Source organism: Engraulis encrasicolus, chromosome 13 (assembly GCF_034702125.1).
Source record: "Engraulis encrasicolus isolate BLACKSEA-1 chromosome 13, IST_EnEncr_1.0, whole genome shotgun sequence".
NCBI classification, from domain to species: Eukaryota; Metazoa; Chordata; class Actinopteri; order Clupeiformes; family Engraulidae; genus Engraulis; species Engraulis encrasicolus.
The window spans coordinates 50,010,697-50,038,196 of NC_085869.1; the positions used below are offsets into that span (position 1 = coordinate 50,010,697).

The 27,500-nt window shown below is 46.5% G+C and overlaps 1 protein-coding gene across 1 annotated transcript in view; it reads right to left on the reverse strand.

The window, feature by feature from the left end:
• slc49a4 (solute carrier family 49 member 4) overlaps positions 1–27,500 on the reverse strand; it is a 72,340-nt gene that overhangs the window by 15,245 nt on the left and 29,595 nt on the right. Inside the window, exons 5-8 of the mRNA XM_063214202.1 lie at positions 22,524–22,632; positions 16,121–16,188; positions 8,905–9,032; positions 4,648–4,830 (exon numbers count right to left, since the gene is read on the reverse strand). Coding sequence (XP_063070272.1) covers positions 4,648–4,830; positions 8,905–9,032; positions 16,121–16,188; positions 22,524–22,632 — 488 coding nt within the window. The remainder of the gene's footprint in view (positions 1–4,647; positions 4,831–8,904; positions 9,033–16,120; positions 16,189–22,523; positions 22,633–27,500) is intronic.

A 27,500-nucleotide genomic window follows, 5' to 3' on the forward strand; every position in this document is an offset into this window, starting at 1 on the left:
CATGGGCGTTTACTGGGCGTTACGAATGTGTCATTTGGCATATACGTAGCCCATAGCCAATTGTGAAAGTTGTATCTATTCAAACAAACTGCAGTCATCGTCTGTCCCACCTCCCCGCTCTCTGATGGGAGCCCGGGATCTGGTACCCTCGCTGAGGGATGGAAGCCATGCTGTCTTTCAGATTGCAACGAAATCCAAAGCATTGGATTTTCCATGCTAACCATGGCCCCATGGCATAACCAAATACTAGCTGCCCCCCATCTGGCCGACATAATCACCCAACACACACACAGGGAGCACCGCTTCATTGTGATTCTACATACTGCTGGAGGGCTGCCAGGGGCATCAAAGTAAGGGTGAAATGGGCTACGGACTTCTACCCATAGCTGCCAAAGGTGGCAGGGAGTCCTTTACAACTGAGGTGCATGTCAATTACAAAAAGCAGAAGGGAGGGGAAAAATTCAGTGTGCTCAATGGGTTAAGGTGCCACACCATAAGGCCGGGGACCTAGGTTTGATTCCGACCCGATACTTTCCCGTCTGTCTCTCCCCACTCGTTCCCTGTCTCTCCCCACTCGTTTCCGGTCTCTCTTGCTCTCACTACCTCTCAATAAAAAAGGTGTAAAAGCTAAAAATAAATAAATAAATAAATGAATGAAATAAAAATACTGCCCCAGGTTCAGATGAAAGCTGGATAGAAATTTTGGTCACTCTCAGCGATAACACCCTGCCAGAGGGCTGCTTAAGGCAGGGCAGGTGCATCACAGCGGTGTGAAAAGGGCTACTACCGACCCATAGTACCAAAAGGTCAGCCTTGCAAGCCAGGTGCATGTCAATTAGAGAAAGCAAAAGGATGCCCCAAAAAGCCTGCCCTGAAGCACTCAGATTTAAGCCCTATCTGGTCCATTGATGGGTGCCAAACACGGCTGACCACATAAGGATAAACGTGAAAGCTTGCCAAGTATCCAGCCAAGAGGGTCCAGTCAATTGAAAACCACATGGGTTTTGGGAGAGTGGTACTCAATAATTGGATCTTTTCAGGGGGAATGGTCAGGTGCTATGACCATGTGGAGTGGTCACCTGTTGGTGCTGGTTTCTGGTAAAGCAAAGCACCTGTGGCACCTCCACAGAGTCAGACCATGAAGATGCAGAGCCTTTGTTATGCTGTTTGTCTGGGTTAGTGATCATAGTGAATGGACCATAGCTCCCAGCAGGAGCCTTTGCAAGCCAATTAGAAACAGCAGCAGGGGGAAAAATGCCCCAAGTTCTCAGTTCAACTTTTTAGTCATCAGGATAGGCAGAAATGGTAGGGAATTCATAACCACATATTTTTTGAGGGTGTACTGGCGTGCCATAATTGGATCTTTTCAGTGAACCGGCCAGGTGCCATGTCCCTGTGGAGTGGTCATCTGTTGGGCTGGTTTCTGGAAGAGCAGAGCACCTGTGACTGGTCAGACTCCTACACAGAGTCAGACCAGAAGGGTACAGACAAACCTTTGTCATGCTGTTTGCCTGCGTTTGTGTGCATATTGAATGGCCCATAGCTCCCACAGGTTGCAGGGGGCTTTGCAAGTCAGGTGCATGTCATTTAGAGACAACAGTGGGGGAAACCCCCCCAAAAATGACTGCCCCAGGTTCACAGTTGCAGTTCTCAGAGGCCCAGCCACCATGACGAGCAGGGATGGTAGTCAATTGAAAAACACATTTTCTGAGCAGGTAGGGGTGCTCAATAATTGAATCTTCTCAGGGGACCTGCCAGGAGGCTTGACCCTGTGGAGTGGTCATCTGTTGGGCTGAGCAATGCACCTGTGGCTGGTCAGAGTACACAGAACAGGACCCTTTGTCAGGAAGGATGAATGGGCCATAAACATGAAAACTTCCCAGAGCTCCAGCTGCCAGGACAGACAGGGTGGCAGCCATTTACTGTCAATGGTGGCAGCCAATTGAAAATCACAGTGTTGGTTTTTGTGTGCCGCAGGGGTGTCAATATTTGGCTCATTGCTGAGGGCCAGCCAGGCGTTAGGACTCCTTCTGAGTGGTCGTCTGTCAGACAGACTTGCTTTCTGGCCGAGCAAAGCACCTGTGGCTGGATACACAGCTAGAGCATCCGGAGCACAAGGCCTTCACCGTGCAGGTTATGCCTGGATTAGTGCTCATATAACGGGGAGAACAGCAGTGCCTGCTCCCTTAAGGCACGACACTACCACAGCACACACACCCACGCACAGGTGCATGGATACGCACACAGACACAGACACAGACACAGACACAGACACAGACACAGACACAGACACAGACACACACACACACCACCATCGCCCCAAAACAGTAAAATCAATCAGCAGATGAGGTTTGCAGGAGGTCTTGCATACTGAGAGAGAGCGTGACTGTGGCTGACTGCATAAAGATTGGGATCGGGGCAGAGTTTCGGGAGAGATGGAGGGGAGAGGAGAGGAGAGGAGAGGAGAGGAGAGGAGGGGAGAGGAGAAGAGAGGAGGGGACGGGAAAGGAGAGGACGGGAGAGGAGAGGAGAGGAGAGGAGGGGAGAGGAGAGGAGAGGAGAGGAGAGGAGGGGAGAGGAGAAGAGAGGAGGGGACGGGAAAGGAGAGGACGGGAGAGGAGAGGAGAGGAGAGGAGGGGAGAGGAGGGGAGAGGAGGGGAGGGAAGAGGAGAGGAGAGGAGAGGAGAGGAGAGGAATAGGAGAGGAGAGAGAGAGGAGAGGAGGTGGAGGCTTGTCTGTGTCTGACTGCATAGTGATCGAGTTCAGGGCAGAATTTTGGGGAAGGAGTAGAGGAAGAGAGTGGAGGATATAGAAGAGGAGAGGAGAGGAGAGGAGAGGAGAGGAGAGGAGAGGAAAGGAGAGGAGAGGAGAGGAGAGGAGAGGAGAGGAGAGGAGAGGAGAGGAGAGGAGAGGAGAAAAGAAGAGAGAAGGGTGAGGAGGTTGAGGTGTGTCTGTGGCTGAGTGCATAAAGATTGAGTGTTGGTGGAGGTGGAGAGGAAGAGAGAGGTGAGTGAAGGGGGCTGTCAATATTCCCTCAGCATATTACTCACCTTTGCTCTTGATTGGTTCTGTGATATGCATAACCATGTGCTCAGAATAAAGGTGTGTGTGTGTGTGTGTGTGCCAGAGACAGTGTGTGTGTGAGAGAGTGAGAGATAGGTGTGTGTGTGTGTGTGTGTGTGTGTGTGTGTGTGTGTGTGTGTGTGTGTGTGTGTGTGTGTGTGTGTGTGTGTGTGTGTGTGTGTGTGTGTGTGTGTGTGTGTGTGTGTGTGTGTGTGTGTGTGTGTGTGTACTAATCAGAGCTCAGCCCAGGCCGGCCCAGCAGGATCTGGCTTCTAGCAAGGTACCATGAAGATGCCACTCTACTTCTGGCAGATTCTAGCTCAGCTGGGCGCTTCGATCAGTCCTGCTATTTTCATCCAAATCCCTCACAAAACCCTCCTACCGTTAACTAACCCCTCTACCTAGAAAAGCAAAAAAAAGCACTGACGGGAAAAAAAGACAAAATCTGAAAGAAACAAATATTTTATTTGCCAAGGAGCATGATTAAGCAGAGAGAAAGGCTTGGGGTTGGGCATGTAAAACTGTGTGTATCTTTGTTTGTGTGTGTGGACACTAATGTGTGTGTGTGTGTGTGTGTGTGTGTGTGTGTGTGTGTGTGTGTGTGTGTGTGTGTGTGTGTGTGTGTGTGTGTGTGTGTGTGTGTATGTGTACATATTTGCATGTGTGTGTGTACACACGCATGTGTGCTTTAGTGTGCATGTGTGTGTGTGCCAAATTCCGCTGCGTATCTGTGTGAGATTGAGCAGGTAGGTAGGAACGCAGTTCTACACGTGTGAGCGAGAAGGAGAGAGATTGCGTGGGCGGAGGGGGGTCAGGTACAAAATAACACAATACAAACGGAAAAGGACTCACTGCGGAGTTCAATGCTGAACACAGGAGAAACAAAAACAACAAAGCGATCCGGCTCCTTTGGTATGGCGTAGCCACCAGGGACAGCCAAGTAATATACTGCACAGCTAGCCCCCGCTCGCAAATGGAGCCGCATGGAGCAGCGATACAGATAAAAAAATAACAATATCAGCCTAAGGTGCCGTTCCAGATTTGGGTTTCGTTTTTTTGTGTGGAGAAAACAAGGCAATGACGGAAACCGGGTGGAAAGAGACAGGTGTGTGAGAGTGTGTGCGTGTGTGCGTGTGTGTGTGTGTGTGTGTGTGTGTGTGTGTGTGTGTGTGTGTGAGTGAGTGAGTGAGTGAGTGAGTGAGTGAGTGAGTGAGTGAGTGAGTGAGTGAGTGAGTGAGTGAGTGAATGAGTGTGAGAGAGAGAGAGAGAGAGAGAGAGAGAGAGAGAGAGAGAGAGAGAGGGAAGAGGTAGGGGATGTGGGAGAGAAATAGAATTGATAGATGAAGTATGACTGAAAGACAGGTAGAGACCAAAAAAATTGAGAGAATATCGAAAGGAGGGAGGGCGATTGGGAGAAACAGAGAAAGGGATAAAGAGGAGGATAGAGACGGAGAAGGTGATGGATAGATAGTGCGAGAGAGAGAGAGAGAGAGAGAGAGAGAGAGAGAGAGAGAGAGAGAGAGAGAGAGAGAGAGAGAGAGAGAGAGACAGCTAGAGCGTTGTGTTGGTGTGCGTACTGCGTACCTGTGAAGTAGAAGGTGAGGAAGAAGAGCAGCAGGCCGGTGAAGAGGTTCCCCAGGAAGGTGACCACTCCACAGGTGATGCCCTCGGGCACCGGGTACACCGTCTCAATGAAGAGCTCAAAGAAGATGGGCACGCTGCTGTTGATGCACACGCCCAGCAGGATACACGAGGTGTACAGGGTAGCTGTAGGAGAGAGGATAGAGGAAAGGGGAGAGAACGAGAGAGCGATGGAGAGAAGGGGAGAGAAGGGGAGAGAGAGAGAGAGAGAGAGAGAGAGAGAGAGAGAGAGAGAGGTCATATACAAATATAAACATGCTGAGGGTACACTGCCTCAATGAAGAGCTCAAACAAGATGGACACACTGCTGCTGATGCACACGCCCAGCAGGATACGCCAGGTGAAGCTAAGGGAAGGACATGGGAAAGAGAAATACTGTATAAGCATGATTACACACACACACACACACACACACACACACACACACACTACACGCACACGCGCACACACACGCTCGCTCACGCCACACGCTCGCTTGCTCGCACACGCACTCACACACACACACACACCAGCACCACCATCAACAACAAACAAAGAAACAGACAAATAAAAACATGCAAGCACACACAAAAAAGAGAGAGAGGGAGGGGGAAGACAAAAATAGAGAATGGAGAGAGGTCACGCACATAAAATGCTGAGGAAGGACATGGGAAGGAGACATTTAAGCATGGTTGCACACCATAACCGACATACAAAAACGCACACACGAAAACACCCGCACACACAAAAAAAGCATACACACTAACAAATCCCAGCAACCATGCACAATGGCACACATACCCCACACACAGAACATGTCTAAACACTCTCACAGGAGATAAGTGTGGAAAAACAAACGTTTCAAGTTATCACGAGTGTGACCTTGACTGTCTCAAAATAAATCAATAAATAAAAAAAGCAGAGCAAAGGGTATGTCAAGACGTTGGTCTAGTAGTAAACCAGGCTAAGTCAACATTGAGTTTGTTTGTTGGTTTGTCGTTTAAAGCTGATTAAGCAGCTGTGGCTATTTCATGACTAATACAGATAATACCTTGGACTTGACATTAGCAACCAATAATGAAATAATAATAAATAAATAATACATTAAATAAGTTTGTTCATATCAATGCATGTCATCATGGAGGAAGCGGTGTGCCTCAATTCAGTCAATCCATGCAGAAGTCCTTCACACAGGGCCAGAAGCTCCACATTCACCGCTGCATTAGCCCTAGTGTGTGTCTACAAATAACTCTCCTCTAACTGCACGTCTTCAGTGTATGAACAAAAAAATGCATGCAAGATTCACACACACCATATCTTTGTCTTTCATGCATGCACACACACACGCACGCACGCACGCACGCACATAGTCAGTCAGTCAGCCAGTCTACCACCTGAGAGTGGTTTCACGGAGGAGGGAGGGGGGGAGACTTTAAAAAAGCAGCTCATCCACGCCTACGCTCGATCCTAATCTCATCCCTCTTCTCACCACATGTCCTCCGTGAATGAAAAAAAAAGAACACGATGCACACGCACACCCTACAAAGGGCACACGCACACCGTGGGTATTCAGTCTGTTCATCTATCCATCTGAGAGTGGTCTCACACAAGTAAGCTGTAAAAAGCCACACGTTCACGCCTACGCTTGATCCAAACGATTCTCCTCCTTTCACCACATGTCTTCCTCCCCCTCCATCCCCCTAAAATCACCCTGCCTCACTCCATCCCTCCATCCCTCCATCCTCCCCATACAAGATGTACATGTGATCTCAGCGGGTCGGTGCCTGGTGCCAGGTGGACGCGGTGGCACCCCGTCCCTCGCCCCCTCTCTCGGCCTGGCATCAAACTGCCGGCGACGCCGCGTGTGTCCCAGAAGACAAAAGACAGGTGCCACAGCCCGGGCACAACAGGGGCTGGTAATGGATGACCACATAGGAGAGCTGGCACCACAGATCAGGCCTGGCTATGTGCTGCGCTGGGTTCTTTTGTGCGCGTGTGTGGGAGAGAGAGAGAGAGAGAGAGTCTATGTGACTGTGTGTGTGTGTGTGTGTGTGTGTGTGTGTGTGTGTGTGTGTGTGTGTGTGTGTTTGTGTTTGTGTTTGTGTGTGTGTGTGTGTGTGTGTGTGTGTGTGTGTGTGTGTGTGTGTGTGTGTGTGTGTGTGTGTGTGTGTGTGTGTGTGAGAAAGCGGACAATGGGGGACAAAGGGGTCAGTTGTCCCGGGCCCAGGGAGACGAGGGGTCCAGAAATGGGTTCTCATTACATTGTATGTACTGAGTGGGGAGGCCCTTTCAGATGACATTGTCTTGGGCCCTGCCAAAGCTGTCAGCAGCCCTGTGTGCGTGCGTGCGTGCGTGTGTGTGTGTGTGTGCTGTGTCTTCCTGCCTGCCTGTCTGGATCCCAGTGCAGCAGGTAGTGTAGGTATGTGGCCAGGATGTCTTGTTTCCCTTCACTGGTCTGAACCTAATGATCTCCTCCATGCTTCCACAGGCCTCTACTCAGCACTTTCCTCTGTTCCTCCATCAACACTAGCGCACCCCCTTGGGCCTTCCAAACAACACTTCCATGCCCCTGCCTATCTGAAGAGGGAAGCTAAGTAAAGGAGGGAGAGGGAGAGAGAGAGAGAGAGAGAGAGAGAGAGAGAGAGAGAGAGAGAGAGAGAGAGAGAGAGAGAGAGAGAGAGAGAGAGAGAGAGAGAGAGAGAGAGAGAGAGAGAGAGAGACAGAGGAAGGACAGAGAGAAAATGGCTTTCTTTCTTTGTTCTCCCTTCCCTCCCTCCCCTCCTCCCTCCCTTTCTCCTGCACCACCACCACATACTACATACTCCTCCGCTCCTTCTAAACATCTAACCTTCCAACCCTTTGTATTTGGATTTGCCACCACACTACACACCTTTTCCCCATAACCGCCCATCCATCCACGACCCCACAACACCACCATGGCTGCTGTGACGGAGCCGGATAAACACAGCCGCTCTCTGCACTGCCAGGCTTTTAATGAGAGTGGATGTGACACTGTGCTTACAATGGGAGAAAAGCTGCTCTTCTTCCTCTTCTTCATCCTATTCATCTTACTCCTCTTCTTTTCCATCCTATTACTCTTACACCTCTTCTTTTCCATCCTATTACTCTTACACCTCTTCTTTTCCCTCTTCTTCTTCTTCTTCATGTGTTTCTTCTTCTTTTCCCCTTGATTCTCCTCAGTTCTCTCTCTCTCTCTCTCTCTCTCTCTCTCTGTGTCTCTCTCTGTCTCTCTGTCTCTCTCTCTCTCTCTCTCAGGTCCTGTGTATGTGATCTCCTGTGTGCTGCTATGAAGTAACTAGCTTCTGAGTGCCATGCAGGAGTTCAAAGGGCAGCTTGCGGTAGAGGAGGAAGAAGCATGTCTATCTCCATTGGGCCGGTTGCTAAGGAACAGAGAGCCAGCTCTGGCTAATCCTTAGCGTCTGATTGGATCCTGTTGGGGTGTGAAGTGTGCTTACTCTTGGATTGAGCTTTAGACATGCACACTACCATATTTATTTCTGTCCTGAATGGTTGCTCTAAATAATGCAAGTAAAAAAGGATTGGCAGAACTGGATTTTGAGGTCAAATTGTGTGTAAATACTTGATGTACAGTATATGGGTACATTACAACAACTAGATTGTTTTTTTCAAAATGCAGTAAGCTAGCATAAGCTTTTCACAGGTAGGACACACAACTACAGTACAACTCGTTTTGTCTTAAGAAACAAAAAAATGAATTTTACACTGAAACTTCAATTGAAAGGCCACGTGTCAGCTAGAGAGAGAGAGAGAGAGAGAAAGAGAGATTGTTAGACTCTGGTGGTGCCAGCTTACCAAGCCTGATTGAGGGCAGGTGTGTGATTGAGTAGTGAATAGTGTCCACAAAAGACAGAGATGCAGTGTTTCAAATGCCACACTTTGTGGACTAAGTTTCAGTGTGTAGGGTGCTCATGCTGAAAATTCAGGGCGCTGAAAGTTCAAACTTTCCATCGACACTATAATGCGCTCAACGCCTCAGTGCTCTGTGTGGACTATGCACTAAACGTCAGTGGACTGACTCAAGTGCGCTATTTTAGTGTGTGCATGTGTGTGCATGTGCATGTGAGTGTGTGCGCATGCGCATGCGTGTGTGTGTGTGTGTGTGTGTGTGTGTGTGTGTGTGTGTGTGTGTGTGTGTGTGTGTGTGTGTGTGTGTGACTGAGTGTGGCGGTGCAAGCTCACCTTTGGTGGAGGGCAGGTGTGTGAGCCTGGTGAGGCAGGTGAGTGTGAACCAGGTGGCTGAGAGGCAGGCGCCCGCCAGCATCAGCACCAGGATCAGCTTCAGCATCCCTCGGATGGAGTCAGCAAACCTGCGGCACAGCACAGCAAAGCAACACAACAGTGTTAGTGTGTGTGTGTGTGTGTGTGTGTGTGTGTGTGTGTGTGTGTGTGTGTGTGTGTGTGTGTGTGTGTGTGTGTGTGTGTGTGTGTGTGTGGACCTGGACTGTCTTTCGCTACTATGCACATGTTCAATGCCAACTAAATGCCTGCAAAACAACAGCAATACAAATGCTCATGAGTCTTCAATGCAACATGTGTGCATGACATTGGCAGAATGGAATGAAAAATACATATCTGGCAGTACTTGGAAAAGGTAGGCAGAGTAGTTAAAAGGGAATATGGTATTGCCCATTCATTATACATGGGACGTGTTCAGTGTAAAGTGCTTCAAGTAGTCTGTTGAGAAAAGGAATACTCAGCAGACATGCGTATGCTATGCAAATGAAAAGGCTTTATGAAAATAAATATTCAATACGTATATGGAATGAATGCGGAAAAAGAAGGACTACCGAGCCGTGAGCAAGAGGTGAACAAAAAGGTAAAAGGGAAGTACTTATCCGAACACCTGTGAGGTATTTAAAAAGTGGAGACCTTCATGTACTCTGCTCAGTACGTTGATGTGCAAATTTATACTAAATTCAGTATATTTGACATTTACAAAACACACAGCCTTCTTACTGTAAAAAACGTAACACTGACCCAGGAACAGTCCACCTAATTACAACAACAGTTTCAATTTCAGTTTCATTCAATTACAAGGCAAGTCGAGGCAAATCATGCAGCTCAACAACACTCAAAATTGGTGGCAAAATAATAAATAAAGCACAAATTGAGTGTTGCCTACTGCACCTCCACCACCCACCACCCCTCCTCACACATCTAATCATGCCCCCCTTATGGCATAATTGAGTTTCAGGTTCTTTTAACAGCTCAAATGAGCTACCACGTCCACAAAATGTCTGAAATAACAAATGATTTAATAAGGCAAAAAATGTGTTGCGGCCGTTACTCTCTCTCAGCACTAATTGCAAAAAAGCAGAGTTCTATTAAAGTCCAAGTAGAAGTTACTGCTAGATTTACTAAGGCAATGAGAACATCTGTCAGGGGTGGCACATAAAAAAAATACACGCCACGCCAGTGTGTTTTATTCAGCCAGTCACCTGTAGCCACTGCACAGCTTGACTGTAAATTCACAGGGGAGAGATTATCTCTGCCTTGTTTGACTTCTCAACTTTTCAGACGAAATCATCCACCATCCACCTCTTCAAAAACACGAACCGTGACAGTCACACCGATTTGTCCAATCATTTCTTGTAAAACTTCAAGGCCTTGCGGCACTAGGCTTGATTCGTTCTTGATGAATAAAACACTACCACCAGACAGTGCTTGAGGAGAGGTCTTCGCTAATGCTCCCTTCTTCTTCATTCTCGAAACAGAACACGGCACGGTATGAAGCACAACAGACATGTGTTTCAGAAGCCCTTCCCTACCCTTTACTCTATGAACAAAACACCACTGCTGCCGAACAATTTGGCAATTCATGACAAGTCTTTCCCGAGCTAGTAAAAAAAATATAGGATCACATTTAAAATGACCTTATATATTCACAAAATGTATACACACATCATTGACGGCTGAAGTGGAAACATTGATACCTTTCAAAACTATTCTATAGGGGTGTTGTGGCACAGTGCGGTAAGACACCCATCTACGTATGGACTTGTCATGCTTGCCTGGTGGGGACCCAGGTTCCAGTCTGGCCTGGGTAATTTCTCAAACCTTCCCTGTCTCTCTTGCCCGTCCGTTTCTTTTCACACCATCCTGTCATATCCTTCTCATAAAGCCCACAAAAAATATTTTATATTCGAAAAACAGTTCTATATGTAATATAAAGACATACAGGTTGAAGGGCAACTTTCTCTAGACGATGCACTGTTTTCCCTAGCACTCTTCTCTTATACATAGTTTTTCGGGGTCATTTTTCACTTTTTGACATTGCACGCACTGTAAAAACTTTCACCACCCTTCAGTGATTTGGCAATACTATTTCATGAAAGCAAATGAGGCAATGCTCGGAATTATTGACGGAGGAGAGGATGTGCGTGTGTGTGTGTGTGAGTGTGAGTGTGTGTGTGTGTGTGAGTGTTTAGAGTCATTGGGAATTGCTTAAGAGGAGAAGCTAATATCACAAAAAAAGTTTTGTTTACTTTCTTATTCCTAGTATTTTTACTTTTCAAACAGCACAAACACTAGATATCTCTCTAGGGAAGCATCTATGCTCAATCCACATCACATCTGACCTGAGTGACTCTCATGTCATATAATTGCACATCTGAGAACTGGGATGGAGGTAATTGGTGTTGCTTTAACCGGATTTTATATTTACTTGCGTTGAGTTAAAACTTTCCAAATAACACCCTCATGCCTCCCACCCACCAATCACCATTAGCAAACTGAGGCTTTAGACTGAACCTTTTCCAGACTTCTCTCCAGCATCATACAGGATTCTCTTTAATATGCAGACATCCTTGCCTTTCTCTTTACTTTCAATTAGAGACCTTCATATATCTGGTCAATCCCCCTCCGTGCATGCGAGTGTGTGTCTCCCTGTGTGAACATGCTTCATATTAAATCTCTCTCTCTCTCTCTCTCTCTCTCTCTCTCTCTCTCTCTCTCTCTCTCTCTCTCTCTCTCTCTCTCTCTCTCTCTCTCTCTCTCTATGTCCCTCCAACACGCACACACACACACAGACACACGTACACGCAGGCACACACACACACACACAGATCAGAGCCAAATCTCACCCATCTCCCGCCCAGCTGGAGGCTTTTGCACCGCCATAATATATTGTCTCTGTGCTATGACCTGCACTGACGAGAATTAATCAACACCTTTAAAAAGACGACAGCCTGCCAGATAATTAACTCTACACTCGTGGCATATGTATTAATTATCCCAGGCTTTTCTATTAATTCGCGATGAATAAAAAGTCTCTTAATTGTCCTCTGCTGTCAAAAATTATTCTGCTCAGGCAGGTCGTAAAAAAAAAAAAACCCCTCAGACATCCGACCAAAGCGATGGATGGAGTCTGATGCCCGGGTTTAAACTTACGAGTCAAAAGGGATCTGCTCTGCCCTGCGCATCTGCTGCTCTGGTGGATATGGGGGGGGGACTAATATGTGGGGGAAAGACTAATGATGGTGGGAATAGCACATTTATTAATCCTCTGTCTCTCCCTCCCTCCGTCTCTCCCTCCCTCTATCCTCTACCCACTACAGTGAGACAGACAGACAGTGCTGCCAAAACAATTAGGCAGCAGGCCATTCATTTAGCCAGGCCTGATCAAAGACAGAGATAGATACAGAGACAGAGACAGAAGGGTGAGAAGGCAGACAGTCAGAGAGAGAGAGAGAGAGAGAGAGAGAGAGAGAGACAGACAGACAGACAGACAGACAGACAGACAGACAGACAGACAGACAGACAGACAGACAGACAGAGAGGAAAGACAAAAAGGTCAGACAGAGAGGAAAGAAAACAAGTACAGACATACAGGCAGAAAGGAAGAGCTACAGATAAGATAGATAGATAGATAGATAGATAGAGAGGCAGTCAAAGAGAGGGGGGAGAGAGCCCGAGATAGCAAGTGATTAGTCACTTGGCCCTTGATAGCAATTAGGGAGATGGGCTCGTGCCTGTGTTTGGGCTCGTGATTAGAGCCGTGCTCCTGGAGACAGCGTCACAGAGGGGCTCGTGTTTTATGCGGGAGGTCACGGCTGGCACTCCCCTGGTGTCACCAAAGGCACAAGTTGTTCAGTGGCAGGGGACAGGGGGACAGGGGCGCACGACTGTTTGTCAGGGGGCTCGTGACAGCCGCCATGCCTTACAGGAAATGAGCTCTAATTGGCCAGTGGGTGGCATGACTCAGCGGTGGGGTGTTGCTTGTGTGTGTGTGTGTGTGTGTGTGTGTATGTTTGTGTGTGTGTGTGTGTGTGTGTGTGTGTGTGTGTGTGTGAGAGTGTGTGTGAGAGAGTGTGTGTGTGTGAGAGTGTGTGTGAGAGAGAGAGAGAGAGAGAGAGAGAGAGAGAGAGAGAGAGAGAGAGAGAGAGAGAGAGAGAGCGAGCGAGAGGGCTGGAGGTGACAGCAGGAGGTGGCAATCAGTTTTCTTTGACTCTCAGGCCAACAAGCACGGTCACTTTTTTAAAGTGTCACAAACTGGCCCCGGTTTAACAGAGTAGCGTCGCAAAAAGGCACTACATTAACTGATTGGAATTTATCATCAACCAAAAAACAAAAAACCTGAGACAAGCCTTTTTATTAGTAGAAAAACTCTACTACAAGGTCATTATACGTCAGGCCAGAACAAGTCTTTTCCTTTCCCACAGGACACATACCTTAGTCCTAATGAAGCTGTGAGGAGCTACTTCATTTGTCTGACAATTAGAATTTGCATCTAATATTGAAACCAACGAAAGAAAAGTAATTCCTCTACTACAGGTTAAAAAGGCAAAAAAGAGTGAATAATAGCAATGTGTGTGTGTGTGTGTGTGTGTGTGTGCGTGCGTGCGTGCGTGCGTGCGTGCGTGAGACGCACGCCGTGCACTTGTCAGTTCTTAGGACTGTCTTTCTCATTTGAGATGGTGCTGAAGGGTGTTTTAATTTGTGGCCATTTGTGCCTTTGATTTCTCTGCATGGTGGAGGTCTTGATGCGTGTGGGTCCCCTTGGTCTCTCTCTGTCTTTCGGTCTCTTTCTCTCTCCCATTCTCTCGCTCTCGTTCTCTCTCTCTCTCTCTCTCTCTCTCTATCTCTCTCCATGTAGTACCTCACACTCACCCTCACCCCTATCTTTTCCAGCTCCGTTTCTTTTCCTTCCCTTCCCTTCTCCTCTCCTCTCTCTGTCTTTCTTTCTTTATTTCCATCCTCTCTCTCTCTCTCTCTCTCTCTCTCTCTCTCTCTCTCTCTCTCTCTCTCTCTCATGCTGTGGCTCTAATGAGTCGTGCCCTGGTGGCATTAGTGTCAGCCATTACCGTTGGCCCAGGAGAGATCAGCCACTGCTGACATCACACACCCACCCACGCACAGACACACAAGAAACACAAGCACGCACACACAAAAGAAAAACACACACACACACACAAGAAATATGCACACAAACACACACTTCAGATGCAGCTTGCTGTGTGAGCGCCACCGCCCGCAACTGATAACTGGCGCGCCAGGCAGGAGCCACTTTATTCCCTAATGGTGACAGGGGCATCTGTCGGTGTTTGAATTTAGGTTGGTCTCTTGTTCCCCTCATTCAGCATTCTCTCCAACTCTCCTCTGATCCTCCATGACTCCCTCTTATGTACAGGAAGAGGGCAGACAGCCCCTCCTCCCCGCCCCACAATACACGGACAGAGACACACTTGCACATGCGCGCGCACACACGCACGCACGCACACACATCTGCACACACACAGACACACACACAGACAGACACACACACAGACACACACACACACACACACACACACACACACACACACACACACACACACACACACACACACACACACACACACACACACACACACACACACACACACACACACACACACACACACACACACACACACACACACAGAGCGTATGGAGATGCCAATCAGGTGTGCATCCACGGCGTTAAGTAAATTAGCCTCTTCCAGCCCGTAGCAGCTGTGGCACTAACTTCCACTCAACTTGGGTTCCACTTCCTGAACATCATAACCCGCAGGCGACAGAGTAAACATGCTACATAGAGATAAGTGACATTTCAGTCAGGAGCTTTTAATTTTGATGGACTATCTTACAAACACAACCCAACGGTGTGAAACAGAAAGCACCTGGTGGAGATTTTTTAAATTTTTTAAAACTTTTTTTGCACAGATTTGTTTTTCGAAAAAGAATAGAACACCAAGCTTTAGCTCATCCTCGCAAAAGAAGAGGGGGCCGGTCGATGCGTTTCCTAGCCATACTGCCAATATCAATAAGTCCTCCATCGATATATTTTTTTCCCTCGCAGAAACTAGGCCAATGCATAATAATCAGCTTTAGACCATACCGTTCGAGGAGGAACTTGCCTCCAGTCGAAAGCGATGATAGGAGCAAGTTGAGGGAGGGAGAGCGAGCTCTTGCGCTCACCTCGACTTAACCTTCTGGGAGCCTCTTATCATCCCCCCATTGATTAGCCGGGGGAGTTACTGCTCTATTTGCCTACTTACAACATTTCTTTTCTTGAAAAACACTGCCTGGCATTCCCGGGCCTGTCCGCCCGCCTAGCTTTGCCTGCGCAAAGAACTGCTGATTGGACTTAATAACAAGCGTTTATCCATCAGCCGGGGGAAGACAAATAAGGCCCTTCTAGCCGACTCGCACAGTTTGTGCTCGCCGAGCCACCGTCCATCCATCACGGAGAGGCCATTTTGTTAGCATCACCCCATCCCACTCATGTAATTGCAAAAGCGCTGTTTAATATATTTAACAGAGAGGATGGACTTGGTTTTGTCACAGTGAGGGGAGAGAGAAAGAGAGAGAGGGGGAGAGAGAGAGAGAGAGAGAGAGAGAGAGAGAGAGAGAGAGAGAGAGAGAGAGAGAGAGAGTGAGAGTGAGAGTGAGAGGGAGAGGGAGAGTGAGAGAGAGAGAGAGAGAGAGAGAATGAGTAATAAGAATACTGTGGAGCCTGACCACCTACAGAAGTAAATACATTTTTATTAAGCGATGAAAGTTCCTTCAACACCGACAGGCTTATTAACATGCTACATATGTATTGCTGTGCGATGTAAAAGAACCAGAGTAATGGATGTGAAATCAACGGCTGTAACAGTGCAATCATAATCAAGAAAAAACAAACAGCAGCACCACCCCCATAACAATAACTTGAATTGGCACAGAACCAATCAAGGCTGATATTAGAAACGGCAAAAGACACAGCCCCAGTCAAAACAATAAGAATGATTTCTCACCACTCTTTGTCTTTGGAAAAAGTAAACATTCAATTCAAGAAATTAAATGCAGTGTGTGTGTGTGTGTGTGTGTGTGTGTGTGTGTGTGTGTGTGTGTGTGTGTGTAGGGGGTAATTGTTTTGTCAAATTTTGCTTACCTGGCCATTGCCACTCCAAACACGCAGCCTCCGACAGTGGACCAGAATCCCACCCAGCCAGCGTCCACCTGTAGACACACACACACACACACACACACACACGCGCACACACACACGCACACGCACACGCACACGCACACGCACACACACACACGAGAGGGGATTGAGTGCTTCGCATGCACAGCACAGCACAGAGCTCTCCGCCACGGCTCACTGCTCCATAGTCCAGAGTGACCACTGCTGGCTGGCGTTGCTGCCGCTGCTGCTGCTGCTACCTCCCTTACTACAGATGATGAATCACCAGGACGAATTTCACCACTGCTTCTCCCTGATGCCAAATCGAGATGATGTTAAACGAAAAAAAAAAGACGCTCAGCTGAACAAAAAAAAATACAGGCCAGTGTTGTCTGTGTGGGTGCAAAATGGATAAATGAATTTCAGATAGATGCATTGGCAGCAGCCAGCATGGCTGGTTTGGCTTGAAAACTATGCGACGCCACAACAGTGACCATTGGGTCTAATTTGTCAATTAATTTCCCTCCAGTTAAATTGACTAAAGGGAAAAGCAGTGACCAATAGCACAACCCTGCGTTAATTACAGAGGAAATTCTCATGCCTCGCAGTTTCCTCATTGATTGCCTTGGTGTGCACATTTGCGGCCAATGAGGTTTCCCCTAGTCACACATTTTTTGCCCAAATCTGATTTCATTAACCTCTCTTTGATTGCAATTCCTATGAACCAGCCGGGTTAATTATTTTTCATCGAACTTTTAAGTTTATGAACTGGCAGTGAGAACGGCACAGTATTTTAAAACCGTTTGACTTACTTGGAGCTTTTAAAAACAAAAGAATCCCAAAAAAACATTCCACAAATGGCTCCCTAGCGACAATAAGGTAGGCTTGGCTGTGGAATGTTGGGAGTGTTCCATGTGAAGCTTAGTCCTGTTATCATAATGAGTCGATAACCGGGAAATCAAATGTGAGCACTGCGAGCGGAGCGCCAAAGCTAAGAACTCTTGGCACACGTTAGCGTTTCTATCCCATAATTCCTTAAAATCTGCGAGCCAATAAAAATGAAATAAACTTTTTGTGAGAAAAAAAGAAACGTAATACGATTTCTAAATCTGGGGAGGAAATAAAAAGAAAAACATCTTCCACATAAATCCAAAAGACATATTTTTTTTTCTCGAAGTTGCATTAAACACAATGTTCCCCTTTCAGCTAGTCATAACACGTTTCTCTGCCTGTGGTCGTCAGAACTTTTCTCCTCTGTTGATGAGAGCACCTTGAGCTGTGGGGAGTGACTTTCTCAAGGCCCATCTCTCCTTCATCAGTAGTGGAGGAGAGAGCAGAGCAGCGTGGAGCAGAGCGGAGCGGAGTCGAGCATCGTGCCCGCTTTAGCACCAGGCACTTAATGGCCATCCTCCATTAGCGGCGCAATTAGACGTGACTGATTAGTGCGGCGAGGGGGACGCGCATTCTTTAGCGGATGCTAATTGGTGCCGCAGCGCCCGGTGGCGGAGTCTTGTGCGCCGTGCCCACCTACCTACCCGCTCTGATTGCGTAATCCACAAAGCAAGTGCTCATGGATACACCTCCCTCTCTGCTCTACCCCAATATCCCAGCCACCCTCTCCCATCATCCTCTGTTGCCCTTCCAAGCAAAGAGCAAGATGACAGGAGAGAGGCAAGAACTGGGTGAGCCTCGAGGTACTCATGAATGCGTCACCCAACCCCCTTGTTTCTCCCACCCTCCCTCTGTTGTCCTTCTAGGCAAAGACAGGGACGCAAGAGCATTGCCAGCAGATGCTGCCTCCTCCGGTGATGGATGTGTCCCCGGTTTGGGGACAATAATAAACAATTACCAAACTGTTGTTGCCCGGCGACACAAAAAGGGGACACTTCTTGTGATTCAAACACACATGCTGTCTCCTCTGCGCCTCTTAGCCTGGCACCTGGCCCCACTTTCGTCTCGTTTTTGTTGTTTTGCGGCAGTCAGTTGACCTTGTGATTTAAAGGTTGGCCAGAAAAAAAGGATAAAAAACACTCCATTTCCATTTCCTGTCTCAAATTGGACCACCTCCATGTTCCAAGGAAAGTGGAAAGCAGGTAGGTGTAGGTGAGGTGAGGTGACTGGGAGACAAGCAGGTGGCTGTGGTAAAGGTACTCCATGCTGAAAATTAAGCACAAAGTGATACTAGACTTTTATAAATAAGACCTACAAGAAATAAGTCTTATACGAAAGATAAGACTTTTCAAGGCCTTATTTGACAAAACAAAATATAATACTATTTCAGACTTTGTAATGACCCACGGTCACTCTGTGATAGGTATGTGGGAGTAGAGGTGGGATAGAATAAATCTCATATCTCCACACAGATAGGCAGACATGAGCCCTAGACGAAGGTAAAAGCAAGGACCTCCCGAGGCAAAGCCTGACATCAACGCCTGAAGAGTGTTGGTGCCAACCACTCCCCTGAAGGTCGATAATGGCCATGCCATGCGGAGGATATAGCGGACCTCGTTCCAAAGCACGGGTCATCCTGCTGCGTGGGCTGAGATTGGGACAGACAGTTCATCTGCCGTCTGACAAGGAGGGTGAAAATGGCTAAACTGGTGTAGTGCTTATAGGCTGAGGAATGAAGCAAGAGTGGAATGAGGGAAGGAGGGAGGAGCAGGAGAGAGAGAGAGAGAGAGAAAGAGAGAGATGGAGGGACAGAGCGATAGAAAGGAAATGGAAGGGAAAGAGAAAGAAAAATGGAGATGATCTTCATCTCTTCATCTTGTCCGATTGTCTGCAAGGTGAGAGAGAGAGAGAGAGAGAGAGAGAGAGAGAGAGAGAGAGAGAGAGAGAGAGAGAGAGAGAGAGAGAGAGAATCTCCAACAGTGGTAGCAGACCATTGATGGTTCAGGCACCCACATAGATGACTAGATGACTAGATGTGTTCTGGGAAAAGGTTGCTGTATGTTGTACGTATGACTGTACCCACCGTTCTGCATTACTTATTTAGTATTCTATTTTGTGGGGCCTAGGGATCTACACTTCCCAATCACCAGTACAATTCAAAGTATTTCTTAAAGTATAATAAAAAGTTGGTAGAGCATTATCTCTAACCACCTCTAACCAACATTTAAATCTTACAGCTTTAAGAAACAATGGAAGCTCTGCATAAATGTATAATATTATAAGTGTTTTTTGGGAAACCCAAACAGCAATGATGTTGAAAGGGAAAAAAAGGAAGAACAAAGCACGACTGATATGAAATGTGACAGAGCTGTTTGGAATTTATGAATCAAAGATCATGGTAAGGGCAAGGTTTTCATTCACTCTGAGCTTTTAAGACAGGGCTTTTGGGTTACGAGCGCCATGATTTTCCACAGCTTGTCTGCCACTGTACCTTCACAAAGAAGACTGTGGGTGGGTGGAGGGGATGAGCGCGGAATAATATCTAGATGTGGAAATGTAAACCCCTTGAAGCCCATCATCAATAATACAAACTCAGCCCCCCATCTTACATTACAAACGGCATTTCAAGCCACACAGAAAGAGGAACCCCATCAAAGTGTGTGAAGGCTGCTGGAGGGGGGGTAGAGGCTCTTCTCAGTGTCTTTGAGGAGCTGGGCTTTTGATGGCAGAGAATAAACTACGGTATGGGGCACTGTGAGTGCAGCAGAGAGATGCTTGCTTCAAGACTTTTCACGGGAAATAGAACTTGAGTGAGAGAATAAAGAATTTATAATGCCACCCGAGGTGACTGTGACAGCTCAGGAAGGAAGGATGATGGTGCGAATCTGATGAGCACATTCGTCTGTTCTCTGTGTGCTTCTCTCCCTTTCCTCTGTCTCTCTTCTCTCTCTGACACATGAACGCACGCACACCTGTCGTTTTCCATCAGTTTCTGTTTCAGTCTATCTTTGTCGTCTTCTGAACGTTCTCTTCCAATGCAACGAAACGCCTTTCTCCATCTCTGATCATCTTGATTTCTTTCACACGGGTGAAAAAGTGGACAGTCGGATGATGATGATAACCTTCAGATAGATTATCTCCTTGAGCCTGAGGCTCGATTTTCTCATCTTCACGTCCTCCTCCTGAACTTTTCATTCACCATCCATCTGGATGAGCACCCTGTCTTTTTCGCTGCCTTCCTCCCTTCATCCTTCAAAAATCCTTTGTCAACAAGGTAAAAGCCCTTTCAAATTCGCTTTGCCAGCCTTCATGGCCCATCACTGCACCAAAAGCAAAATCTGCAGGAGCAGATAGTGTGTCTGTATTTCTTTATGAGTGTCAATTCTGCTTAGAAGCTGTAGAGCGGTGATTTTCAAACTGTGGGCCAAGGCCCACTGCTGGGCCGCCCTAAAGGTATTCCAAGTGGGTCTTATATTTTCTAAAAATCAAAATAATATGGGTGGGTGTAGGTATCAGCTATTGATTTGAAATGTACTGTTTATTGGGTCAGAGGTGGGCCCCGAACATTCGTGAAAATTTGAAATGGGCCTCAAGTTCGAAAGGGTAAGCTCCTGCTATAGAGCACTGATTCCCAAACTGTGAGTCGGGACCCCTGTGGGGTGTGGTAGGGGTGTAAATAATAATCGATATGTATCGATACTATGGCCGGCGATCGAATTGATATCATACCGTGGGGCATTCTTAAGTATGGAAAATAATTGAATCGCTGCCTCAAGAAATCTATATGGCATCGCATCGTCGTGGAAGTTGTGATTTACACCCCTAGTGGGTGGGTGCAGAGGTATTGCAGGCCAGTCGTGGAGAGAAGGGACCCTGGTATGAAAGGGACCTGTGCTAATCCTGTATACATAAATTAGTTAGCAACAGTTCTTCTACAGTGAATACATTTGTTTAATTTTCAATCAAAATGTTTGACTTTTGGAGTATGGGAGGTGGGGTCGCAAAAATATTGGTAGGTCCAAAAGGGTCTCCCAGCCTCCCAGCAGAAAAGGTTTGGGAACCTCTACTGTAGGACTTCCGGTATGGCGAAATCGCAGATGGCCGCATAATTATTGCCGGGTATATCCAAGGAGATGCAAAAGTAAAGAGTTTCAGAAATAAGAAGGGGAAGGAGTACCATGAAGAGCAAGAAACCACAACATAGTGAGATTGATGTCGAAAGAATCACAGGGAACCTCTGCTGTAGAGTGACTGCAGATGGAAATTGGAATGAGTGGACTTCTACAAAAGTAGTAGCAGATAGCAAGAGAAAAAGGACAACATACTGTGCTGGTTTTCAATTCCAGTAGCCTCGACAGAAGTTCTAAGAAGAAGCCCCTGCGGATGAATATGTAAATCATGTGCTCTAGATTTCTCCTTGCATATTGGCTTTGTTTTAAGATGGACTTCGAAGACCAAACCCATGTGTCCTACTCCTGGAACTCCCAAACGTGTCATAATTACGCCCACTACTCCACTACTCTAGCGTCTTGTGCTCATAGCACTGACACGTGGGCCTAAGAAGTTTTTAATGACAAGTGCTACAGATGAGGGAATTTGCAGTCATCGATGATTGTGCCTGGGGGGGATGTCTCTGCTGCGGCACTGACAAGTGTGTGTGTGTGTGTGTGTGTGTGTGTGTGCGTGTGCGTGTGCGTGTGCGTGTGCGTGTGTGTGTGTGTGTGTGTGTGTGTGTGCGTGTGTGTGTGTGTGTGTGTGTGTGTGTGTGTGTGTGTGTGTGTGTGTGTGTAATCTAGTACATGTGGATACTGAGATGGCACTGTGGGTGGAAGTGAGTGTGTGCGAGTATGAGTGAGTGTAACGAGTCCTGGGGTTAATTAAGGAAGGAGCTTTGAGTGAGTACACACTCTGTGTGTGTGTGTGTGTGTGTGTGTGTGTGTGTGTGTGTGTGTGTGTGTGTGTGTGTGTGTGTGTGTGTGTGTGTGTGTGTGTGTGTGTGTGAGTGTGTGTGTGTGCGCTGTGTGTGTGGTGTGTGTGTGCGTGTGCGTGTGCATGTGGTGTGTGGTGTGTCATGCTTAACGGTGATTAAAGTAATCAGGCACTATGAAAAATGAAAGGCACGTTTTTGATTTGGGCTAACACTCATGTAATTGTAAATCATACATGCCCTTGCACTGGCAGTCTGAAATTTAAAATATATCTAGTACAAGTGTGCCTGTGAAAAAAAAAAGTTTTTTCCCCCTCTTGGAACGCCTCCAGTCATTTTGTCTCTTGAGTGAAGCTTAGGAAGGCAAACATTTGATGATGGCAATCCTACCTTTAAGATTGCCTGTTTCGGGACTCAACCAACCTTGAAATGATGTGAACAAACAAGTCTGGGTAAATCTGAAATGCCTAAGAGTGAAATCTCTATGCTTAATACATTCAGCATTTGGGAAAGCTCACAGTGAGTCACTATATTTTTCAATTCAGGGCAGTGTCGTGTGGATGTCTTTACCTGGTTGATGTTGGCTGGGGTAAGGATCATATCCAGGACACCTGACCAGCCTGCAATCACCCCCGTAGGAACTGAGTAGGCCAGGGCGATCATCAGGAATCGGACATTGCTGGAAAGGCAAAGGATTGGTTATGAAATATAGTTAGGTTATAGCAGAGAACCAAACAACACCAGCAACATCAATAACATCTGTAACAACATGGCATACAAAAGAGTGGATAGGAGTTGTATCTTTCTCTCCATGGCATTAAAGGACTTTTTGTGGGTGGAGGGCGGAGGGGTTAGGGTTTTTGATTTGGCAGCTTCCTTGAAATGAAAGTACAATTCATTTCGTAAATCTTCTTATCTGGCAGTAAGATCTTCAGAATCTGGATGAAGCACGTCCACAATTAGGTACGCCTAAATGACTGAATTGGATTAGACCAGTAGCTAAGCTGCTAACGTAATAGCCAAAGTGCTACAGGGAGATCCAGAGATTGACTAAAAGGGATAGAAAAGACTGTACAGCTCAAGTAGGGTCTTATATAAATGCAAGTGGAGTTGAAAAAAATGAGTCCCCATTTCTCAAAGGATTGGAGTGTTCCTTAAAAAAATCTGAATCAAACAGACATACATTACTTCCGAAGTGGCCGTAAGAACATAACTACTTGTCTACCTCAAACTCTAGTTCTTCAAATATTTAAAGTGAGGTCTATGAAAACAACCAAGAGGACCATAGCCAATTCAAAAGTCTTTACCATTCTTATCTTTTGACAGATTCCTAAAAACGTGAAACAAAACTACATTTTAATTTATTGCCTATCCATTACACTTTTCCAATGCTGTATTGTATTCTCTTCTGGCCCACCACAAAACAGATGGACACTTTGCTGACACCTAACGAGAAATGCTACTTTGCTAGATTGGGAGCAACTTAGCCAATCTGCCAGAGTGGCAATACCCAGAAGTTGATAAAGTTCTCTGCGCGCATTTGCAATGCATTCACAATTGGATAACCCTGACGGTCTTAGCATCTGTACGACTGAGATGCAATTTATTTTGGGGCCCGACCTCCCCATCTATTCTTCTCTGTACTGTGTCTAACTCTGCAATTCAAAGGGGGGAAGAGAAACACACACACACACACACACACACACACACACACACACACACACACACACACACACACACACACACACACACACACACACACACACACACACACACACACACACACACACGAGAGGATTGAGTGTTTCGCATGCACACTGCACTGCTGAGGTAATGCGCATGCACGCACGCACACACACACACACACGCACGCCCCCATGCATGCACGCACACAGTGTTATAAAGTACTTTTTACCATTCCTGAAAATGAATTCCTGGTGATTATTAGACTACAACTACATTAGTCATTTTTGTTTGTGTCGATGATTAGCCTCCAAAATGCTCATGAACAAACAGACTTTACTGCTGGCATTGAGAAAATGAGAAATAATTGGAGCAATTAGCGAAGCGCTTTCATGCTACTGCCACAGTTTTACACAGTTCAGACTTCCCCCGCCTCCTCTACACTTGTACACGTGCGTATGGCAGCTTAGAAGAAGCCCACATTTCTTGGTGTGGTGCGTCACTGAGTAGTCTTCCAACCAGGGCAGAGCTGGGAGCAAACAAAAAACAAAAAAACATTTGTACTGCATCATATACACTGTCTATAAGTGTTTCTCAATGGGGGCTCTAAAGCCCCCCAGGGGGGCGTTGGGGAGCCCTAGGGGGGGCGTTTAAAAGGATACAGCTGAGAGGGGGCGGTGATTAGTCGCCATTAGCCCATTTTATATTTTAAATCTACTGGGGGCATTGACAAGCTTATGATGAGATCAAGAGGGCGTTGAGAGGTTTATGATGAGGTCCAGGGGTCGTTTACTCAAAAAAGGTTGAGAACCACAGGTCTATATTGACGATGGACCAATGTGCCACCCCCTCTACCCTGTAGGCCAGTATCTAACAAAAACAAGAAAGAACAAACACAAGAACATCAGTATTGTCCCCTGACACTGTCACGGCAACGGGAAAATGCCCTGTATGCCAGATGACCAATCCAGCCTAGCTTCCAACACTGCAGTGTGACAGTGTGTCACACTACCACTACCACCGGCCCTACAGTCTTGTGATGGCCTTCAAAAAGAAAGAACGTGCAGCGAAATTCTGAAAATACAAAGATAATAAAAAAGAAGCCCGGCTTGATGGAGTATCCCCTCGCCATCCTACCCACCGGTTTCTGATTCATTAACCTTGCAGACACGAGAAAATCAATAGCCAAGCCATGCACCTTCTTTTCTCTCTCCCCCCTTGCTCACCCCCTCCGTCCAAAGCGTATTTAGAATCCCCTACGTAAGCAGAGTGCCGGCCTCTTATTTTATGTGCCCTTCCGCATGAGGAGGTTTTTTTTGTAAGGAGTGTAGTGTGGTGGCGGGGCCAGGAGGCGCATCATCAGCTAAGTGGCAGCTGTCCCTTCTCTCCCCCCCCCCCATTTGATCACTCTCTTGCTCTCTCAATGATGGGGCAAGTCCAATCTAGCTCTTCTGCGTTCTCTTCCTCTTCCTCTCTCTCTCTCTATGGTAGGACAGTGCCATCTATACCCCCTCTGTCCTCTGTCATCTATTTTCCCCTTTCTCTCTATGATGCATACCTGCAAACTCAGGAGGGTTGAAAAAGGTGACTAACTAATCGCGGCATCGCGGCGACCCCCCCCCCACACACAAAAAAAAAGAACAGGGAAAAAGACACTATTTTATTTACTACACAATTAGAAATCAGACTTCTGAATTTATTTTAGTGTTGCACCGATACCATTTTTTGGACAATACAAGTCTTAAAAGCCAAACATACACTCACCCAGAGGCAATTCTAGGTTAAGCTGGGACCCCAAGCGAAAATTCAACAACTACTGTTGAAGTCTTAGCTGTTATTCACCATCTAGTTTGGGGGCCCCAAGCAGCGGCCTATCTGGCCTAGTGATAAGAAGCGCCTCTGCACTCACCACCTGTCAAAATTGAAGTTGTCCTATTTACCAGCCAAAAGGAGGGAGCACGTGGTCACTTGGGGTTGTCTTAACTTTGAGCCCCACTGCAATTGACTATGAAATTAAAGCATTTGTTGTTTTTGGCTAAAGAGGGTAAATAATAGGGAAATGTAGCCTATAATATAACTACCTATATAAAATAGTACCAACGCATTTTAGTGAATTTATGAATGAATGACGGGCTAGTCCAATGCATTTCCCCAATAAAATGGTGGTGTACTATTTGAAGAAGCATTAGATTGTAGAAAAAGATAACAGATGCCATCTAGGTTAGTAGGCTATTTAGATTAATAGTAGGCCTAAGCTATGTCCTTGGTGGCTAACATTAAAATCATGATTGCACAAGTTGCAAAATGATTCATATAATAGCTATTGAGGGGCGGGGGCATGACAAATAGCTATTTATAGAAGGTTTCATCGAGTGTGTACGTGGGCTCTCGCTATTCCCGGTTAAATGATCTGACATAGGGAACCGAATTTAGTTCTCTTCTAATCTGCCAATTTATAGCGCAGCCGTTTTGGTCAAAATGATCACAACAAGCATCAAGATATTGCCGTCAATTCAAATAAAACGAAACATCCATGTTAGGACCGCAGAACTGCTGCCGTTGGGCTATTTATTTTTCAAGCTTAGCTAATGAGACAAATCACAATTCCCAAACCCTGCTCAAATCCCATTTACCTTGGTCCTTTGAAACGGTGATTTGGACAGCGGTCATTTGTAAAAGTAAAGCGACAGTAGTTCAACCAAGGTAGAAGATAATGACAGGGGGGGGGTACGTGTGTTTCGCGACCACCGCGTTTCATCAGCTGTTCGCTCCGACTGGAGCGGTGCCTTGGAAAGTTTTGCCGCCAGTTGAGCCGTCTGAATTAGCACTCTGATTGGTCAATGTTTCCCCCGACACACGTTACCGGCCAATGGGAACGACAGCCAGTAAAAGATCAATAGAATGTCGCTCAGCCATAATGTCTGTAGAACCAGGGGCTGTTCACTCACAGAACTTCCTATTAGCCACAATTGGCTAACCCTAACCACAGGACAGTGCAAAATGAATGGGTGTCAATGGAGTTTTTTACCATTATAATTTTTGTGATTTTTTATATTTTTTTGTCCTGAAATATGAATATTAAGTTCGAAGCTAGAAATAATAAGACCCCATTTGAGTAGCGTTTCGATTATTTTGCGCCACTAGATTATTATATACTGGGTCACAAAGCTCAATTTTTATGGGGCCAAACCCATAAACATTAGCACGATGCTAGCGAGTACAGGTTGAAATCTTCTAACCAGCTGTAAAACTACACACCTGAACGATTTGTCAATACAGCCTATTGTTAAACAACAGTCATAGTGCTTACCAGGAATGTTTTGCTGACAATATTTGTGACTGGAAATGGCAGTAGCAATGTATTTAGCATGGGTTCCCCTTTCCATTCCATACATTTTCCCACATGAAGGACTGGCCTACGCTCGTTACTGCAGAATGCATGCAAAGCTAACTGGCTACAATGGGAACCAATGAGACTGAGCCTTCTCCCCTGTGTTCTAATTTCTCTGGTAGAACTACGACTAGCAGATTCTATGAGTACCGCATCCAGTCTATCTGTCTAGTCTTTCTCTGTCTGCCTACCCCCCCCCCCCCCCCCCCCCCCCCCCCCACCCCCCAAAAAAAAAAAACTCTTCGGATCTACACGATTCACGTAAGTGACCTATTTTGAAATCAAAACGGCGAATTTCGCCGAAAGGTGACAAGTTTGCAGGTATGAGATGAAACAGTCCCATCTCCCTTCCTCTCAACAATAGAACAGTCCTATCTACCATCTCTCCTCAACCTGTCCTCTCCCTCACCAATACTGCCCTATGAAGCAAAAAGGCAGTAACCGCATTGCTATTAAAAATGTTATTCTGATTT